Source organism: Schistocerca serialis, chromosome 4 (assembly GCF_023864345.2).
Source record: "Schistocerca serialis cubense isolate TAMUIC-IGC-003099 chromosome 4, iqSchSeri2.2, whole genome shotgun sequence".
Taxonomy (NCBI): Eukaryota; Metazoa; Arthropoda; class Insecta; order Orthoptera; family Acrididae; genus Schistocerca; species Schistocerca serialis.
In genome coordinates, this window is record NC_064641.1 from 429649780 (window position 1) to 429671528 (window position 21749).

The 21749-nt window shown below is 45.4% G+C and overlaps 1 protein-coding gene across 1 annotated transcript in view; it reads right to left on the reverse strand.

The window, feature by feature from the left end:
• The window catches only part of LOC126474509 (serine/threonine-protein phosphatase 6 regulatory ankyrin repeat subunit A-like), a 172604-nt gene extending 151312 nt beyond the window's left edge, over positions 1–21292 (reverse strand). The window contains exons 1-2 of the mRNA XM_050101980.1: positions 21287–21292; positions 16872–16964 (exon numbers count right to left, since the gene is read on the reverse strand). Coding sequence (XP_049957937.1) covers positions 16872–16964; positions 21287–21292 — 99 coding nt within the window. The remainder of the gene's footprint in view (positions 1–16871; positions 16965–21286) is intronic.
• Between the last annotated feature and the right edge of the window lie 457 nt (positions 21293–21749).

A 21749-nucleotide genomic window follows, 5' to 3' on the forward strand; every position in this document is an offset into this window, starting at 1 on the left:
AGCGAGAACGCCACTGCGAGACCGCGAGACCACGAGCTGCGGACTGCTGCTTCTCTAGAGGGAAAGAGGTGTATGAGAAGACACTCCTCCCCTCCTCCACCACAGAGAGTGTAAAATCTTCTTCACTATCGCCCTCCTAAGGTCCATAAAGTAACCGTGACTGTGGTGGAGCACTTGCAGGCTGGGTGATGAAAGTTGCATCCGTAGGCATTTCCTGCTGTGTATTGGTGACGAGCATATTACCATGATTCGTTTGCAAGGAACCAGAAAGGGCTGTGTCGAAATCAGAGTAAGCAACAGATGAGATAGAGCTTGTGTCATCCATGTTTCCTGTGTCGCCGGCCGTCCAGTCGTCAAATGAGGAAGATGTTCAAACGAGGCAATCGTCTGAGGGTGTACAGAGTCGTTTTTTGTTTCTTCGGTGACTGCTTGAGAACGTTAGTTTCTGTGTCCGAAAGAGTGTGTTGCTCCCTCACCGCGTCCCACGCAGGAAGAAAAGCTGAGGTCGGTCGAGCTCCATTCTCTAGTTAGGATGACATCCCCAAGTTGGAAGTTCTCTGTCATGGTGTTGGTCAGTCCTAAACTTGCTACACGTGTGCATCTGACGTTCCTTGTCTTCCCAGTGATCTTCCGTCTGCCATGTTGGTTGACCAAATCACCCCTACGTAACGGAGAGGGAATGCCGTTATCGCAGAGGGTGTTGCCTATTCAACGATCGGCTGACACACATCTTTGACTAGACAGGATGGCACATGTTTTGTTAATTCAGTTTTTACTTGTCGGACGCCGTTGAGAGCCGGGTACATCTCGAAGGTGTTCCATTTTTCTGTTAGTCTGTAATTACCGTCCTCTACGGTCGGAAATCAACGGTGACTACTTCCACTGCAACTCCCGACGAGAGTTCGAGGACTCTCAGAATGCGTAACCCTAGTCCTGCATGGTCATCTGTAACCACCTCAATGTGGCCATCGTAGTGGATATGAACTTGAGAGTTTTCATACATCTACTCACGAAAGTTTCTCATACGTCTTCATTGACTACCTTGACGTAGATGACGCAACTTGTGATGGATAGGTCTTGTGTGGTCCGATTGGAAGGGCGTCTTGTGGCCGCTTTCCTGTAAGAATGAGGCGTAGCGACTCAATGTCAACGGACTCGAATACTAGACACGGTGAAGAAGTAAACAAACTACACATTGTCGTGACTCTGTAGACGGGATGCAAACAAGAAGTCCTCACCGCTCACCTACCGAAGGAGTCTGGGTTCGAAACCAGGATCTCTCGCTTACTAGGCAGCTACCTTAACAACTGCGCCATCCGGACACAGTGTATACAGCAACTGCGCTGACTGTGCCGCAAGAGGTCGAACGTAACTGTGCAGCCGCCCAGCGGCAACCGGTCGAGTGCCGAAGGCTTGAGCCTGCTCCCCTACGACACAAACCCACGCAACCAATCGCGGACTGCCGCGAAAGAGCTTCGGCTCACAGCTCCCGGTAGCCTCCGGTTAACCAACGCCCCCAATGTGATTCTCACGTTCTTTTAGGGACTCTGAAGCAGTACCAGGGCTCCTTCACGGGACCCCGCCCGCGTGCATCAGGCCGTTCTTCTTCCGCACCTCCTTTAGGTGCCGCGCTTGCACCAACAGCGCATGTAAGTAAAACGTAGGGAACACCCACTTCATTAGCAAACAAGAGACACTTTTATCACCTGTCGAGGAAAGCAAAATTGTCGTTTCCCCCTCCCCACCTAATAAATAATCCTAAGTGCGATACGGTGGACGCTGCTAGCACTTTCCCTGCTGTTACCCGCAGCAAGACTGCAACACACGAGGCGCGAGGATCGACTGCACCCGCCGAAACTCCCGCCCCGCCCGCTACCGAAGGCAAGGGAGCGGTTGGCGACGTTCGACAGCTTGGTGCGAAAGCGCAAAAGCAGCTCGAGTCGCGCCGGCTAATCACAGAACTATTCGGGGCGGACGTCTCACCCACCAAATCACCAACTCTTAACATAACATTACACTCCCCTGTTACTGGACAGTCATGCACCATTGTCCCACCGACGCCGCAGCCTCAAGGGATCGAGGCAGCGGTGGCGGAAGCGGACCCAGAAAACCACTACACAGAGCCCTGGCAGGTGGAGAACCCTAGACGCAAACCCAGAAAAACAACACAGACAAGCGAGCAACCAAAGTCGCTAGGCAACAGAAAGGCGCCGTTGCCTACACCTACTAGCTCATCTCAGGCTAGCAACAATAATAACACAAAACAAAACGCAAACATGGCTGTGGCGAACAACAACAAAGCACACAAAGCCACAGTGGTGCCCACACAGCACAAGACTGGTGTCCCCCCAGTCGTTATACAAATCTATGGGAACCTTAGTGCCCTTAACACTGCATTCGCGGAAAGGCACATTAACAGTACACTACACGCAAAGTACTCGGGGGATAGGGCCTCACTGTACGTTGTCACAGACAACGAATATAAAGATCTTCTGACCTTACCCAAAGATCGAAAGATCGAACACTACACTTACAGAACGCTGGACGAGAGAACCCAGCAGTACGTGATCAAGGGAGTGGATCCCAGTACCCGCAACGAGACAATACATGCGGCGCTCTGTTATCTGGGATTCGACTCTAAAAGTGCCTCCCGGATGAGAGGGTTACGCACATACGCACCGCTATCACACTACATGGTTGAGTTAGCCGACAAGGCTGATTCCCGCGCCATCCTGCAGATAAAGAGGTTGTTGCGGATGGAAGTACGTGTAGAACATTACGAACCACCCAACGTCCCCCAACAATGTAACAACTACCAGCGATTCGGCCACTCGGCCCTCCACTGTGGCCTTGCAACTCGTTGCCGCGGATGTGCTGGCAATCACAGATCCAACACATGCACACAAACACAGTCAAACCAGCGACGCTGTGCCAACTGCAGTGGGCCCCATGCGGCCAACTTCAGGCAGTGCAGTGCATACAAACATCACCTGAAGCGCAAACAAGACAAGAACAGGGTACAGTACGACATTCCACGCCCAAGGCCAGCGCCGAACCTAGTAAGGAACGGCGTAACGTTTGCCACGGTTGCACACCCTGGCGGAACGGCACAGGCCACGGAACCTCAGCGCCCTTCACACACACGCGAAACAACCGCTGCAACAGCTACACAACAGCCACAGACAACACCTGAAAACCAACAAGCATCGGTACCAACACATATACCCCCAAACAACACGACCCCACTCCCGGAAGTCACGTGCTGCGAAGAAACGCACGCTATATATGAAAACACACCCATACAAGAACCCCCAGAACCCCAAGCCCAGAGGAGGAATAGACGTACACGTTAACACAGGGCGGGGAACACGAAATCACCACAACAGGCCACCCAGCAACCACAGACCAATAACACACAGGAAAATAGTCAACAAGACAACGAGACTGTAACCCACACTACCATCCACCTCACCACAAAAGTAACACAAGCGCCACAACCTCTGTCACAAAACACAAACACAAATGCCACTCCTAACAACACACCAATTCCCGCACAAGCGGCCGCTAACTTTACAACAGCACCTCAGGCTGCCACACCGAACACCAACACGTCGCCTGGGGGAATACTGGAAACACTATTCCCTCAATACACGACCGTTCAAATCTTTACCAAGGTGCTGACGGCCGTCACCACCCTCATCACCCAGCTCATGAGCGCCGAACCCGGGCAATACTGGGCTGTCATACACACTTCCATTACAACACTCTTTCACACTCTTACATGAATAATATACCACTCCCGGCCCGTAACGCAAACCCACACACACTATCACAGATCCTGTTCTGGATTGCAGACTCGATCCACAACAAAAGGGCAGAATTTGCCGCGTTCATGGCGTGCAAGGGAATCCTTGTCGCGCTACTGAGCGAGACTAAGCTTAAACCGCCGACTAATTTTCCTGGCTACTGCGTCTATCGTACCGACCGACCGGGCGACGACGTGGCAGGTGGAACTGCAATCGTCATACACAAAGACATTGAGCACACAAACATAGAGCTCCCTGAACTGTTCAACGGAGCCTACACCACACTGACATCGGTATACAACAGTCCTGTAGGCATTTCAACACGCGATATCAGCACACTACTCTACATTCCACCGCGAGTAATAGTCGCTGGAGATCTAAACGCAAAACACCCAGAATGGAATTCACGCATACGAAATCCCAACGGCAAAAAACTATATGAACATTCACTAGGCAGAAACTACATTATACTAGCGCCGACTGAACCGACGCACATTCCCTATCAGAGGGGACACAGGCCAGACCTGTTAGACATGGCCCTCATCGAGGGCATTACAGCGACACTCAACGTTGCCGTTGAAAACGATCTGCCCTCAAACCACCAACCTGTAATACTATACATTGAGGAAACACTGCAGCACATGGAACAACGCAAGATGTTGGACTACGGACGTGCGAATTGGACATTGTTCAAGTAAACGCTCGATAGCCACATCCCACCCATACACGAAATTAACGAAACAGCACAAATTGACGAGGCAGTAGAAACCCTCACTAACGCCGTCCAGGACGCAATGGCAGGCACCATACCTGATCGCACCTCACAACAACACAGCGCGGCCCTGCCCCAGGATATCCTGGGCCTAATCTCAATGAGGAATCGCCTCAGGAGACAATGGCAGTGCACCAGGCGTCAGTACTTCAAACGGCACATTAACAGGCTACAGGGCATAACACACATAACGAATGCCATACTAAAACACCAACACTTCCCCGCCTTTTGGAAGACGGCCAAGGTCCTGATGTTCAGGAAGCCTGGGAAACACCACAGCCTCCCATAAAATTAAGCCTGCTGGAGTGGCCGGCCGGCCGCGGTGGTCTAGCGGTTCTCGGCGCTCAGTCTGGAACCGCGCGAGTGCTACGGTCGCAGGTTCGAATCCTGCCTGGGGCATGGATGTGTGTGATGTCCTTAGGTTGGTTAGGTTTAAGTAGTTCTAAGTTCTAGGGGACTGATGACCACAGATGTTAAGTCCCATAGTGCTCAGAGCCATTTGAAAAATTTTTTTTGGAGTGGCCGTGCGGTTCTAGGCGCTACAGTCTGGAACTACGTGACCGCTACGGTCGCAGGTTCGAATCCTGCCACGGGCATGGATGCGTGTGATGTCTTTAGGTTAGTTAGGTTTAAGTAGTTTTAAGTTCTAGGGGACAGATGACCACTGCAGTTAAGTCCCATAGTGCTCAGTGCCATTGGAACCACAAAATTACCGACCCATCAGCCTTCTGAGCTCGCTCAGTAAGACTGTTGAGAAGGTGATTCTCAAACGCATCACTAGGCACTGCATAACAAATGACATCCTGAGACCGGAGCAATTCGGCTTCAGGAATCACCACTCCACAACACAACAGTTCTTACGGGTCGTTGAACATGTGGCTTCAAAATAAACAAAGCTACAGGGGCGGTGTTCCTGGACATCGAAAAGGCTTTCGACCGTCTATGGCACAACGGCCTCATTCGCAAACTCAGCGACGCGGGATTCCCAGACGGGCTGGTGCGTCTAATACACTCACACCTCACAGACAGGAGTTTCAACACTGACGTGTACGGGAAACAATCAACACGACACGGTATACACGCGGGAGTACCCCAGGGAAGCATCCTAGGGTCCCTACTGTTTAACCTCTACATAAACGATCTCCCAACCACACACACCACAACGATGGCAATCTACGCGGATGACACAGCCATCCTCGCCCAAGATTGGAAACCATTAAACATTACGTCACGCTTAAAGACTGCACTCAGAATGGCTAAGCCTTGGTTGGAGAAATGGCGTGTTAGAGTAAACGTCGACAAGTGCGAAGCCTTTCTGTTCACTAGATGACCGAAGCAACTGCGCAAACACCGATACTGTAGACCAATAATTCTACATGCACGCGCAATACGTTTCCGTGACAAAGTCAAATACCTCGGTGTCTGGCTATACTGGAAATTACTCTGGGGGACCACATACAACACATGACCAACCGAGCTAGCGCAATGCTCAAACAGCTCTACCCTATGCTCAACAGGCGTAGCACTCTGAACAGAAGGGTGTTGAGGTCCATGTACGTGACACTTATTCGACCCCTGATGTACGCAGCTCCTGTCTGGGGATACGCTGCGCCTACAAGCCTGCGCCGTCTGCAGCTCATACAAAAAAAAAGTACTCAAAATCATAAGCAATGCTCCACGATACACACGCATCGCGGACCTTCGCCGGGCTACCGACTTGAGACTCTCGCGGAGGTAATCCACAAACTCACCACGAGTCTACACAGAAACTCCAGACATTCGCAGAACCCCCTTTATTCTGAATCTGGGGAACTACGACCACAACCATAGATGGAAACATAAAAGACCAAAAGACATAATTGGCCAAGCACACGCAAACACAACGGTACAGGTGAGCCCCTGTTAATCAGACGCCATTACTGGATATCCAACTGGAATACACTGCCGAATAACTGGCACCACGCAGGGAAGCCGTACCGTACACTGCATGCAGACAAGCTCCACACATCCCCCACAGAGTGAGATGATCTATGACCGATCTCCCACTACTATACAACGATCTTGATTGTTCTAGGAATGTAGCGGCTGCAGCAACTGGGATACATCGCCATCGCTTGCCACGGTAATTATGCATGATACCCATACTAACAAATCCAACCTTGCATGAACTATCGCAGCTAGTAAGCCACTACTGCTCTTATTACCCATCCCACTGTCGCAGGGTTTTTTTTCCCACGAGCCTTGGAACTTTTTTCCCTCTGCTCTACAAATCGCTACCCTCACTCACGTTCCGTCCACTATCTATCACCTGATGGACCGTGTTAATGCGCAGTCTTACCCAGACGCACGGATAACATCACAGCCCAGCATCCTGTGATCCACTTACTAGATAACTGACATGTTGACGGAGGTGACAGTAGAACTTTTGGTTTGGTCACCACGTTGGTGCGGACGTGGAGGGGCCCCATTTCTATAACTGTGCATGCAAACTGAAGTTGGTGGGTTCATTACTGATCGAGGGGAATCAGTTATACGAATGCGTGGGGCCTATTCTTTCAAACATGTAAACATGTCCAAAATAACAGACACCACACGGAATCCAAAGCTGTGATACATAATGTAAAGTGATGGGGAAGGGGGGGGGGGGGGGGAAGAAAACAAAGGAAACAGAAAGAACTATTGATGTCAGACTCTTGGGGTCTCTACATGGAATGAGCAACAATGAGTGAAAATGTGTGCTGGAACAGGCTTCGAACCCGGGATCCTGTGGCACTAGGTGGGAACGTGGGTCGGCCGAGAGGCATGCCAAGATAGGCCTGGCAATTGCGATAAATAATGTGTCCGTATGGCGTAGTGGTTAACCAAACTACCTAGTAAGCAGGAGATCCCAGGTTAGAATCGCAGTCTGAAACAAAGGTTCTAAAATCAAACGATCTTGGCTTTCACAAAAAATAAAAAAATACACGTTTTCACTCGTCGCTGCTGATTCCACAAAAAGTCCTGATGCGGCTCATATCAATAGTTCCTTCCCTTTCCTTTCTCCCCACTCTACCTTTAATTTACATAATATGAGATGATATTATTTGCCCATTAAACATATCTCATCCGCTCGAATGCCTTAACAATCACATAACGACTGTGTCGTTTGCGATACAATCAATTTCCTTACCAAACACATGGATAATATGGCGCTGCTTGTCTAAAATATTATAAAAACATCACTAAACCATTTGATGTGAATTTCAATATAATTCATCAAGGTAACTGCTGCATCATACAGTAAAGTACTTAAAGCTCTCATATGCTAAACAGTTTTCAGCATTTTGTGCTTTCATACGGTGGTGCACCTAGAAACGTTTTGACGAAACACACAAATGACACAGAAACTTCAATATCTCCACACTTAGAGATATTGCTTTTTAAAATAAAAAATAACGCTGAGCCTCGTCAGAAGTGACCCTCATCAAACACGACACAGTATGTTCATATCATTCACTCCAATTTGCAAGAGACAGTTTACACGAATCATAATATATCAATGCGTGATGTCTGTTCTTTCAGACATGTCCAAAAGAACAGACACTACACTTCATATAACCGATCCACTGCGATGGACAGTCAATCCACAACCTACAGTGCAGATGTACAATTGCGTTCGACCTCCTGTGGGAATGTTAGAATAGCGAGCATGGTGGACATGGACGAGGACTGAAGACATGGGGCGCTAGGTGAGAATGTAGGTCAGCCGGGCGAGGCATGTCAAGAAAAGTCCACTGCTATAAACATTATGCGTTGATGGCGCAGTGCTTAACACAACTCCCGAGATAGTCCGCGTGATTGCGGTGAGCACTGTGTCCGGATGGCGAAGTGGTTAAAGCAACTGCTCAGCAACCCGGGTTCGAATCACAGTCCAGCACACATTTTCACTCGTTGCCAGTCATTCCGCATAAAGTTTCGATGCAGCTCTGACATGCCGACATCATTAATTATTTCCCTTTTCTTTCCTTTCTCCCCTCATTCAATTTACGTAATAAGAATTGCACTGTGCCTCATTCCACGCAAATGGTTATGAAAATGTAGTTCTACAAGCGGGCGGGCGGGTAATGGTAAGACGTGAATGTGCCAGACATTTCTTGTTCGTCGCACCATGAGGAGTTGCTGATTGCTGGTAAGTTAAGGCTATCGAACTTGAGTGCAGATAAAAGCGATGGGACTGGTACTCAATTTTTAACCGTGCGGACCCGTACGTCATTCAACGACAATCTAGCGAAAGCTGTACAAAGGCACAATAAAGTTATAGGAGGAGCGTACGTTTTGCCTCCCACATCTGGTGGCTAATGTACTTTGAAATGTGGAGTGCTGTAAGGGAGTCAGTTTTCAGATCTCTCAGAAGTGCATCTATGTAAGTATACCATAAAAAGTTCGGGGAAAACTGACATCGATGCTTTGAAAGTGTTGCCTCTTGATGAAAGGTCATTAAAATAAAATAAAAATACAGTGAGAAAGTTTGAGTAGGATGTTCTAATTTTTCATTCGATAGAGAAATACAGCTTCTTTGTGTTCATTATCCTTAACAATAATGTATGCATCATATCTGCATCTAAAAATAGGCTCTGAAACAAATTTTCAGCGCATCAGGGAATTATTTTGTATCACTGCATTCCTTCCTCTGCAAACAAGTCGACATGGATGTTCTTATATTTCAATCAAATATCACATCTCATTTCATTAAAAATCTCTTTCTCCAATAGTTCTACCCCATACCCCTCCCTCTTTATCACTAAGGTTATTCCCTGGTATCTTGATATACGTCCCTTCATCCAGCCCTTCCTTGTCAGCATTTTCCACATGGGCCTTTTTCGCTTTTTCTGTAGAGAACCTCGTGATTTATCTTATCAGGCCACCTAATTTACAACATTCTTCTGTAGCACCACATTAGCTTCTGTTCCGGTTCTCCCACAGCCCATGATTCACAACCATACAGTGATATGCTTCAAACGTGCATTCTTAGAAAACCCTTCTGGAAATTACGACCAAAGTTTGAAACCAGTACATTTCTCTTGGGCAGGAATGCCCTCTTTAGCTGTCCTAGTCTGCTTTTTGTCACTTCGTCTGCCCTGGGTTATTTTGCTCCCAGTTTAGCACAATTCCATAACTTGGTCTACTTTGTGCCCACCAGTTTTGATGTTAAGTTTCTGGCTATTCTCATTTTTGCTACTTCTCATTACTTTTTTTTCATTTTACTCTCAATCCGTATTCTGTAGTCATTAGATTGTTCATTCTACTTAACCGGTCCTGTAATTGCTCTTCACTTTCACTGAAAATGGTAACGTCATCACCGAATGTTACCACTGACATCATGTCACCTTGAATTTTAATCCAACTGGAACTTTTATTTCCGTCATAGCTTCTTAAAAGTAAATATTGAAGAGCTGAGGTGAAAAGCAACAACTTTCTGTTATATCCTTTTCAATCCGAGCTCTTCACTCTTGATCTTTTGCTCTTATCCCAATTTTTTGCTAAAACATGACAATTTTATTTTCAGACATTTTAACGCAGTTTACGTTATTAATAAACATTAATGTAATATGTTACTAGACTTTAATTCTCTCATTTGTCTGGCATTCTCTTGTGCATGATAGACCAATAGGCTGAATGAGAGAAGCTTTATTTTTCCAGCAAACTCTTTACTTTTTCAATTGTCATTCTCTTTACGGAGTACCTAAGTTTCACTGTAGAGCAGTGGCCAGGCATGTACCGGTATGACACCAGATAAAACTTGATATCACTGCTAACCCACGTCTTGTTCACGTGCACACCATTCTCACAGTCAGTGACACTTCGGTGAATGATCGCTGAATGTGGTACACTTCTCAAGTATCTCAAGCAACCAATTAAATGGCTGTCAACGGTCACGTGCTTCCTCAGACCCGGAGTGGCGAGAGCGAGCTGGGACAGGCCTTGGTCTTCCTTAGCACAGAACCCTCAGCCAAGGTGTGCCTTCCCTTCCTTCTCTGAGGCCACTTGCACTTCAGTCTGTTGGTGGTCTCCTCGGTGCCTCACTTTGTATCCACCATCGATAGGTTTCTGTAATAAAGCTAGTACCCCGGCTAGTTTGAGAAAAGTACCCAACTGTTCCTTTTCGTAGACACCCTGATGCTCACTTCCAGCAATGGCCTAACCCTAAGTGGCCTGAACAATCGTTGTTAGCTTTGGGATGTGAATGAACGTTTCAATCTGGTATAAGAACGTCTTTCCCTCGTGGACTGTTTCTGTGCTACAAACTCCATGCCAGAAAGCTGACTGCACATCGTTTAGCCCTGAGATCCGCCAACTTGACATAGATACTTTGGTGACTTGGGCGCCTGTATACAGCTTGCAGCATGAAGATGCCAGACGATGCCATGCCGTGGGTGCGAGTTTTCCCCGAGGCACTGCCACTACTGCCACTCCTGAAGTCAATCATTGTTGGAGCCTTTCGCAGGGGGTCGAAGCCAGAGGCCGTGTTTCAGGCAGAGCTACGAGGATCCTGGTCATCATAGATCATGTCAACGTGCCGTCATTACCGGTTGACACCTACGCATCGCTCCGTGCGCCGCCCCTGTTCTCTACATAGTCTTGATAACCATTTGTATTTGCAGTCTGCGACCACTTCATTGTGAGCAGACATTCGAAATCCTTGTGATTAGCCTCTAACTTTTATTTCAGTACCATGACTCCTTTCCGTAAAGTTTTGTGGTCCTGAAATAACTGTTTCTCCATATTCTCTAATGGTTCAAATGGCTCTAAGCACTATGGGACTTAACCTCTAAGGTCATCAGTCCCCTAGAACTTAGAACTACTTAAACCTAACTAACCTAAGGACATCACACACATCCATGCCCGAGGCAGGATTCGAACCTGCGACCGTAGCTGTCGCGCGGTTCCACACTGTAGCGCCTCGAACCGCTCGGCCACTACGGCAGGCTATATTCTCTAATCATGCCTGGTAAAAGTTCTGGAGTGAATCAGGAGGAAGCCACTGAAAGTGTTAGCAACAATCCTGTCGCTGCTTTGAATGAACAAAATAACAAACTTACCCTTCAGCAGATACACATAAAGGAAGAGTGTGATAAACTGGCGAAAATGCGTGAAAATAAACAAAAGCCTGGCAAAACTATTGCAAGTTCCTCAGAGACCTCAGCAGTTAGTTCTGCGACATTTATTACAACCACTGCAAGCAATGCCTTGCTGTAACGTTTATTTCCACTTTTTCAGGAAAACCGAGCGAAAATGTCACTACAGAGTGTTCATAATGGCGGGAATACTTTTATTTGGCTGGACAAATTTCTGCTAAACGTAGTAAGGTTAAACGTACCATATGACCCACCCACGTATCTATACCCTATCAATGGATCAACAGAAGCAATAGGATTTCGAGCCCTGGCACTCAGTTTAGCAGAGCGCATTTGGGACGAAAAAGAAGTCACTTATTACAGAGACCGTTTATCTACATTACGGCAAAAACGCAATGAAGATTTTGAAGTTATTGGTTATCGAATACGAACTGTGTCATGTCTCACATACATCCTCGGGAGGGAGGTTACACGTAATGAGCTGCTAATTGAGGAAGATAATAGCCGAGCGGTTCTAGGCGCTTCAGTCTGGAACCGCGCGACCGCTACGGTCGCAGGTGCGAATCCTGCCTCGGACATGGATATGTGTGATGTCCTTAGGTTTAAGTAGTTCTAAGTTCTAGGAGACTGATGACCTCAAATGTTAAGTCCCACAGTGCTCAGACCCATTTGAGGAAGATAAAGACAAAGCAATCGAAGTTTTAATTTGCGGAATAAACCCACAGGTAGGTAGTTAAGTCACAGTGGCCTCATATATTTCATGAAGCTGTAAGATCAACTTCGTTTTGCACAGAGGCAGGCCGGTTTGTTTGAGCTCCATTGCGAAGCAATGACCCGTGCTGTGTTTCTGTAAACAACGTACACTACAACCGTTGTGAGAAGCCTGACTGAAACGTGCTGGCTCGCCTCGATTCCTATCACGATCTGCCGGCGTGACCTTTCGCGTCTGCGCACCGCTAGGTGGCGAGCGGCGCTGCCGCAGGGAGCGGGAGGGATAAGTGTGGGCCTGAAGCAGAGGCGGAGCGCGGATGTACGCTACCGGCGCTCAGCACGTGATGCCTTCTGTCTCTTGGCCTGTTTGCTATTTTCCTATTTGGTGGCAGCTGGTGGGTTAATCGGCTGTGTGCTTTTCGAGGGCTATTCGCGCGTTGCTGATGTGACCTGCTCTTGCTGGCTTGCTTCCATCGCCGATGCACGGCTTTGGTCGGTAAACCTTGTGACTGTTGGTTCTGTGGGCCTGCCTGTCCCTATTCAATCGATTGCTACTCTTGCCTCCATTGCTCTGAGTTTGCCTACTCCCTTGTTGGCGGCTTACTGTGTAGTTTTGCTGGTGTCTCATTAAAGTGTAACTGATACGTGTAACAGATTTTGAGCGCAGCCTAGCTTCCAGAGTGTGTTGTGCAAGAGCTTGCTCATCTTACCTACTGGTTTAAATACTTTATTAAATTGTTCTTCTACATACGTTTAAGAGGCTTATATTTTTTCAAAATTCTCTAATTTATGTTGGACATTGCCTGTTTTTAATCAAGAGTGTTATTGAACTATGTTTTAAGTGTCCTGGTGCGCACCGGCTACCCACATTTGTACACAAGTCGATAAGGTTACTGTACTTGTAGTATTTAAAGTAAGCTCGACGCTGTGGGGTCTTTGCCCACGCCGCTGCCACAGTTATCTGTTTACGTATTCTTCTTCGAGTTTATTACCTTCAGGTACACCTTTATGTAAATTATTGAGGTCATTTTGGCTGATTATTGTATTGTTTGTCATTGCCCTATAGAAGCTCTGGTCATGTGACGCTACTAGTGATTGTAGAGATATAATCAGGGTCCTTTCATAGGATATTTTGGGTCACATCCCACCCACCCCGCCTGTTGTTCAACGTAGATACTTTTGGGTCAAGTGATTTCACTTTACGTACCTTTGATATTTATATTTATTCTTAAGGTGGAACTCCTTGTGGCTTACTGTCTCTTGCGGCGGTGCTGGCTGTTGTCTAATTCTGCGAGTCAGGAGCCGAGAGCGAGCGATAGTGAAGTGCAGCTTGTGTTGGCTCGCTGTGGCATGGCTCGGGCGCGTGTTATATTCACTAATCTGGTTGTTTGAATCCAGCTTCCCGTATTTTGGCCAGTTCTCTGCCAAAATACACTATGTAATCAAAAGTATCCGCATACCTAGCTGAAAATGACTTACAATTTCGTGGCGCCCTCCATCCGTAATGCTGGAATTCAGTATGGTGTTGGCCCACCCTTGATGTCAGTCTCCACTCTCGCAGGCATACGTTCAATCAGCTACTGGAAGGTTTCTTGGGGAATGGCAGTCCATTCTGCACGAAGTACTGTAATGAGGAGACGTATCGATGATATTGTCATGTAACAACTCCGCCACATGCCGTGCATTATGAACATGTGCTTGATCGGGTTGAAAGATGCAATCGCCATCTCCGGATTGCTCTTCAACAGTGGCAACCAAGAAGGTGCTTCAAACATTAATGTAGACCTGTGCTGTGGTAATGCCACGCAAAACAACAAGGGATGCGAGCCCCCTCCATGAAAACCACGACCACTCCATGACACCACCGCCTCCGAATTTTACTGTTGGCACTACAAACACTGGTAGATGACGTTCTCCTGCCATTCACCATACCCTCACCGTGCCATCGGAGCGCCACGTCGTGTACCGTTATTCGTCACTACACACAAGGTTTTTCCATCGTTCAATCGTCCATTTGTCCAATGTTTACGCTCCTTACACCAAGCGAGGCGTCGTTTGGCATTTACCAACGTGATGTGTGGATTATGGGCAGCCGCTCGACCATGAAATACAATTTTTCTTACCTCCCGCCTAACTGTCACAGTATTTGCAGTGGATACTGATGCAGCTGGAATTCCTGTGTGATGGTCTGGATAGTTGTCCGCCTGTTACACATTACGACCCTTTTCAACTGTCGGCGGTCTCTGTTAGTCAACAGACGAAGTCGGCCCGTACGCTTTCGAGCTGTACGTGTCCCTTCACATTTCCACTATCACATCGGAAACTGTGGACCTAGGGATGTTTCGGAGTGTAAAAATCTCGCAGACAGACGTGTGACACAAGTGACCCCTAATTACCTGACCACCTGCAAAGTCCGTGAGTTCCGCGGACCGCAACATTCTGTTCTCTCACGATGTCTAATGACTGCTGAGGCCGCTTGCGGAGTATCTGGCAGTAGGTGCCAGCAAAGCGCATCTAATAAGAAAAACGTATGTTTTTGGAGATGTCCGGATACTTTTGATCACATAGTGTATGTAAGCTGAATTTCTCGCTTTATTCCAGCTTAAATTTGTGATCGCTAAATTATTTTCGCGTGCGATCATTATTTCAGTTAATTCGGGCCCGGATAGTGCCTCTTCCTTTCTGAGCAGTTCTGTAACTGCCATCAGAGAAAGACTGGGTTTTAAGGGAGAGTGTTTCATGCCCATGTTTTTAACGGTTCTTCATTTACTAACATTGTAGTTGTTTTTCTACTGTCAACAAAGTTAGCTTGGTAATTTACTGTAATTGATAGTGTTTCATTGTTAGTTGTTTCATTGTTAGGATAAAGTAAATTATTCACTCCAGTTCTTGTAATTGTAAGTAACTGCTGTTCTGACCATCAACAAATTTGCTTTGAATAATTGTTCTGTATCTGTTTCAGGGACTTGTCCACCTATTGCCAACGATATTTTTTAAGGGCACCTTACTCGCCATTTCGTAAAACAATCGCGGTTCCGCAGCTCGTGGTGTACTGGCTAGCGTTGCTACCTCTAGATCACGGGGTCTCGGATTTGGTTCGTGGCAGGGTTGAGAATTTTCTCTGCCCGGGGACTGGGTGTTTGTGTTGTCCTCATCATTTCATCGTCATCCTCATTATTCGTGACAGTGGCTAGATTGGAGCGGTGAAAAATTTGGAATGTGAACAAATTGGGACTTTGTATGTGCGCAGATGTCCGCGCAGATGAGCGCCTCACAAACCAAACACCAACCAAACATCAAAACCATAGCGCACCTTAATTACTGTTAAACTAGAGCTACGTGCTAGTCCTATCGTCCTGTTGTTCTGGAAGGTCTACACATGTCGCTATATTGCTCTGTAACAAGTTTTATGAATTGTATTTGCTGGTTGGTTAAAGGCTGTTCCTTTAACTTAAAGCAAGCTTAGACTGTTAACATTCTTGTAATCGATAGTAAATGCAATTAATGTTGTTGATGGGATGGATGATATCTCATTGGGCCCAGCCCTTTCATGCTTACCCAGTATCCTTGTGGTTCTGTATTCTGTGGCATTTCACTAGTCATATAGCTGAGCAGTGGTAGGCACCATTTTGTCTCAGATGCTTCCTTCTCTCTCTTGAAATAATACTGAGAGGTTGTATTTGAAGGTATTTCAAGCTATTCAGGATGAAATGTATTCCACTTCAAGTCCAGATCGTTTCTGGATATATTGAAGTTCCTAATTGTTTACATCAGATAATCTTTCACAGAATTGAGCACTACTCACTTAACATTGGTAGTTTCTGTGAAAACCCAGTTTACCGTGTTTCCTGATACACGGTGTCTGGCTAAATATAATTACTGGGGGACATGCTCAGACTGTGTTCATTAGGACTACTCAGGAACATCATGAGTAATGGGATCTGTGAATTCAGACTCCTGTGGAATGCATCACTATGTAGTCCAGTATAGAGGAAACATTTTCTCGCTTCATAACAAGCCTTCCAACACAACAGTTGACATCACGTATTTTTTAACTTCATGACACAGTAGAAAGTGTGGTATCTCGACTTGTAAAATGAGGTAAGAAAGATGATTTCCTTCTATTGGTCGCGTCGTTGACAGAATGTTAAATCTTAATCTTTTTTCTTTTAATGTGGTGTTACTGTTTAGCAACTTCGCCGTATATGTAGCGCTTATAATTTAGGAGCCTTCTCATTATTGTAAGTATTTGTATTTCGCAGCCCTTACGTGTACCCATTTCTTTCGTACATTATCGTTCCAAGATTTGAGGCAGACTGTAGCATTATATTATGTTCTTCTTATGCCTCCCCTTTACGAAAAACCGGCACTTCGCAGAGAAAGCGTGGGGAAGAGTCATCATGTATACATTGCGACTACCATGACAGGTTCCACCAAGTGACAAGCGGTGGCGGACGCTGGACTTACCAAGATGTCCTCAGAAGCTGCGGCCCAGTGGAGGTACGTCCACCCTGAGCGCCGTGGACCTTGTAGCTTCGCAGCTGCTAGACGTTCGACTACCTGTAACAAAGCAATGTACTGTCAAAATTGCACATTTTACATATTAAGGTTTTTGGGTAATGGTATTGTTAATATTTAAATTCTTTCTTCCTCACTTGCTACGTCAATGCTCTTATCCTCTAGATAAAATGTTACTAGGGTTCTGAAAATTCATTTTTCTTTTCATCTGAATATAGTTCATCTAATTGTTTTAGGCCAATTAAGTCATTTACTAATAAAAGGAAACAATAATTCCTTATTAAACTATAAAGATTTTGTTAAATAGTAAATAGTGTTCTGTACAAGCATTTTAGCTTAAAACATTTTATGCATTAACTCTCCTTTTGTTGGTCTGTCTCTGCATAAAATGGTGGGCTACTATATGGGTCTGCCTAAAATAAATAAATAAAAAAATCGTTAACAAACTACTACTAAAAATCCACAAACCCAACTTTTCAATAACATCAATTGCAAATTCCGGAAAGGTCCATCATATTTACTAAGAAGACAAATACGTACATTCCTACGAAGAACCTACATGTACACAAATAATAGCCGCCTTACAAACACAGCAGGCGTACTAGAGAATCTTAAGAATATCAATGATCCTCAAACCTAACTGATCTATCTTTTGAGACTGATGTACCCACAGGAGAAAGTATAATAATCATTGAACAACAAAACAAATACGCAAAAGTCCCAGACAAGGAAAAAATGAACTGTCACCCAACCTAAAAGTAATCACAGAACAGCTATTTGCAATAAGAGGAGCCACAAACGTAGGCCCCCCTCAGTGGAACCGTGGATCATATAGAAAAATGGTTGAAATGGCTCTGAGCACTATGGAACTTAACTTCTAAGGTCATCAGTACCCTAGAACGTAGAACTAATTAAACCTGACTAACCTAAGGATATCACACACATCCATGCCCGAGACAGGGTTCGAACCTGCGACCGTAGCGGTCGCGCGAGTCCAGACTGTAGCGCCTAGAACCTTTCGGCCACCCCGGCCGGCGATCATATAGAGATTGTAATATTCAACAACTGTGAAATAGAAGAATTACAAAATATGCAGGTACCAATAAGCAGGTGACATAGTTTGTCTCACAGATGAAAAAGAAAGCAGGATAGAAGAACTATACAAATAAACTTTACAAAGAAAACAAGAAATTAAATTTCCCGAACCTCACTGTCACAAGAAAACAAAACAAGAATCTTCTGTCTAGAGATGACCCTCAGGTACCAGCGCTGTCATCCATAACACACTCACTCACCAAATAATAGATAAATATGGCGCTTTCACACGATGCTCCACAGATTCAACAGAACACCTCTCAAACCCGATAACCTCAAAATTACCAAGCAAATTAAATACGTGTAATCTAACAAACTGGTATTGAAAACTATACAAAACATACATCATAAACAAGCTCAGCCGGTATCCACATATACCACTGGATGTAACTACATCATTTTACAACACACAGTTCAAGATACATGGAGTCATAAACACTGAGTTGCCTGAAAACGAAACTGCATGGCGAAATTCGCCAGAGATACAGGATAAATACGTGTACAAATAAATGTGCAATATGTTAAATGTATGTGAAATTCTTGTGACATGTGCATACACAGATAAAGCGCAGAAAAGCCTCCTAAATCCCTGAACCGATATCAGCCAAACTTGGTAACTTATCAGTATCTTGAAAGAAATACTGCAGGAGTAAGACTATGCAGATTGCTTTTGGGATGGTGGTGATAACTTACAAAGTGAAGGGGTGATGGGGAGACGGACAGATAGTGCGGAGGGGAAAATGGCCATCATCTACACGTTGAGATGGCTTTGCCATAAGCATCCGAAGGGAAGAGGAATGCAGGGTACGGCTGGTGCCTGATTATGAAGCTACACGCCACACAAGATGGTGCTGCGGATTGCCCTCGTGGCAGACGTCTGCATCTCCGCTTCACTGCCTCATCCGATGCAGTAACCAGGGCCAGCGAACCATGTGACTCCGACCAACTTCCTATCATTCATACACTGGGCGGCCTTTACAGGACCACCGCCTGCAGCTCTTGACGAGAGCCATCCCAGCCTATACTATTACGTGTCGCTGAGTACAGCACATCACAACCAAGGCGACAGTGTAACAGATTCCGACTTTGCCTACGGCGGTTCTACCAATAAAGACAGACTGCATGATTTCTGGCACCTACACGGATCTGTAATATATTAGTGACATTTCTTCGAATACATAAAAACGATTTTCAACTTCCTTTCACTGAGAAACAGTTTGTTGTTCATGTTCCTGTAGGCATATTTGTAGAAATAAAGTTCTGCTGTATGATTCTTACTCGTAAACCAGGAAACGAGCAAAAGCAACTTATATTGACCAGCTGTTGGCCAAAAGCAGAGCTCATACGATTTGCGTAGTTCTCTTACACCTATTTTCCCACTCTCGCTTGCTATGACGGAGATATTCGCTGCTGTCTTTGCAAGATCACGCACACGAGAATGAATCGTAGGGACAGAGCACCTGCAACCTATTCCAGCGCTATAAATAACTTTAAAGCCAGTTAACCGTCTGGATTAGAGGGCGGAATAATTGTATACGAATGCGTTAAGGCACTGATGTTAAATGATATTGATACAACTATCTTGCTGTCTCTAATATCCATGGTTCCATTCACATGCATTTCATGTTCAAATCCCGATTGGTCGGAGTGGGAAACAAATTCCTTACTGAACGGTGGGTAAGTTCATCCGATCTACAAATTTTCGGACCGATTCCGCAGAGTGCTGTGCTTCATCATGTTGATACTTCGTTTGAAATTTCGTCATCTAACGTCTTTCAATACTTTAGCAGTGTTTGAAGTTAGGCAACTACCCATTACTTTCCTTGATATCACTGTAATTTATGTCACACGCAGTTTGATGTGCATAACATAGGAGGCCACTATTATTCACGTCCTGTAAATTGTATCGATCATCCTTGAAACGAGAAAACCAGTTTTTGCAACAAGTGCACCTCGTCCTTCCTTGCATATCCGTAGTTTTTCTTATGCACTGTGCGGTCATATTATTGTGGACTTGTTCGAAATCACTTCATAATTGTTTTTACTATGCTGTGGATTATCTTACATGTACGTAATTACTTTTAGTACAACGACTGTCCTTTACTACATTTCACTGGGGACAGGATTTGTGGCTCCCTGTCAGACAAGGATGATGGAATATATGGCTACACATCTATGTCAGTATCTATTTCACATGTTAAGCACGTATCGTCATCATTGTACTCCTCAGGTACATTGTCGGCACAGTCGACCGTATACGACAGGGCATATTCCTGCAACTCATCCTGCAGAAACCCTAGTATTTCTTCTACCACTTCTTTCTCGGTCTACGAAATTCCTTGGGTTCCTCTCTAACGAAATGTCAACTTCAGCAACTGTTGTAGATATAATGCAATTTTTGCTTTGTTTATCGTTGCCATTACGCTGCTTTGTATCAAGGCCACTAGCACTGTAGCGCTGTGGTGAGTTACCCGTCGACTAAGCAGTTCAACTACGTCCTGTAGTTTCACTCTGGGCTCGCCATTGCATATCTCCAGTCCCGCCTCTTGTTGCCATTAGCAGCATGATGGACAATATGTGGGACGTCGAATGCCGTAATCATCATTGGTCTTTTGTGACCTCACACTCAAGGGGTTCCTTGTAGGAACAGACCACTGAAAAATTCGGCAATGCAAGATTATACCGACTCGTATGCAACTCCTGTCCGAGCCAATATATAGGACAAACACACAGAAATTTCCAGACAAGGTACACGGAATGCATGACAGCTTAGTGTGACAAATCACATTTCACTTTCGCAGAACGAATACTGAAAGAAAACCTGCATTCCACATATATAGAAACTAATCCGGACGTTCTAAAACAGAGGAATAACTTACACCGTAAATTAATGTCAGAAGAAAAGTACAATATTACAAGAAAAAGACGCTAGTGGAAGGTAAAAATGTAATAAGCGAACAAACAACACTCTCTAACAACACTACCTTTACTGGTTTAAAGGAATTGACATTTGCCAACAGAAGTAAATCACGAAGTGACCACCACAGCTGCGACAATACAGCAATAAAACCGCCTCCGTAGCTGCTTGGGGCATGGGCTCGATTCCTGGTAGGATCGCAAATTTTATCCGCTCGGAGACTGCGCGTTGTGTTGTCCCCAATAACATTTTATCATCATCGACGTGCAAGTCCCCTAAGTGACTTCCAATAAAAGACTTGCACTAGGCAGCCGAGCAACCGAATGGGATCTCCCAGTCAAAAACGCCATACCTTCATTTCTTCTCACAGCTTAAAATTTCATGATCGTAACACAGACGTTTTTACATTCATATTCTCATATTTGTTACTGATGACCGCTCGTGCTTTTGCACATGACACGCTGTACACCGCCGAGAAACCAAAACTATCATACAACATATATGCAATAACTACACAGTAAAATGTTTCTGTAGGATTATTCATACATGTATCTGGGAACGGTACAGCATATAATTAATTGTTCATAATGAAACGTAACAATTCTAATTTACGGTGAAACTAGTTTAAGGAACTAAAAATGAAAAAGATTTTGCACCAAGGCGAGTCTACAATCGTACATTGATTCTAATTAACTTGATATTCACATTTATGTATAAGATAAGGATTTATACGTTGCTCTTAATTTTAAATCTTTGTTCTGTGTGTTGTGTGATCACTGGTTCCTTTTGTAAATTCTATTGGACTTAATGCGTCT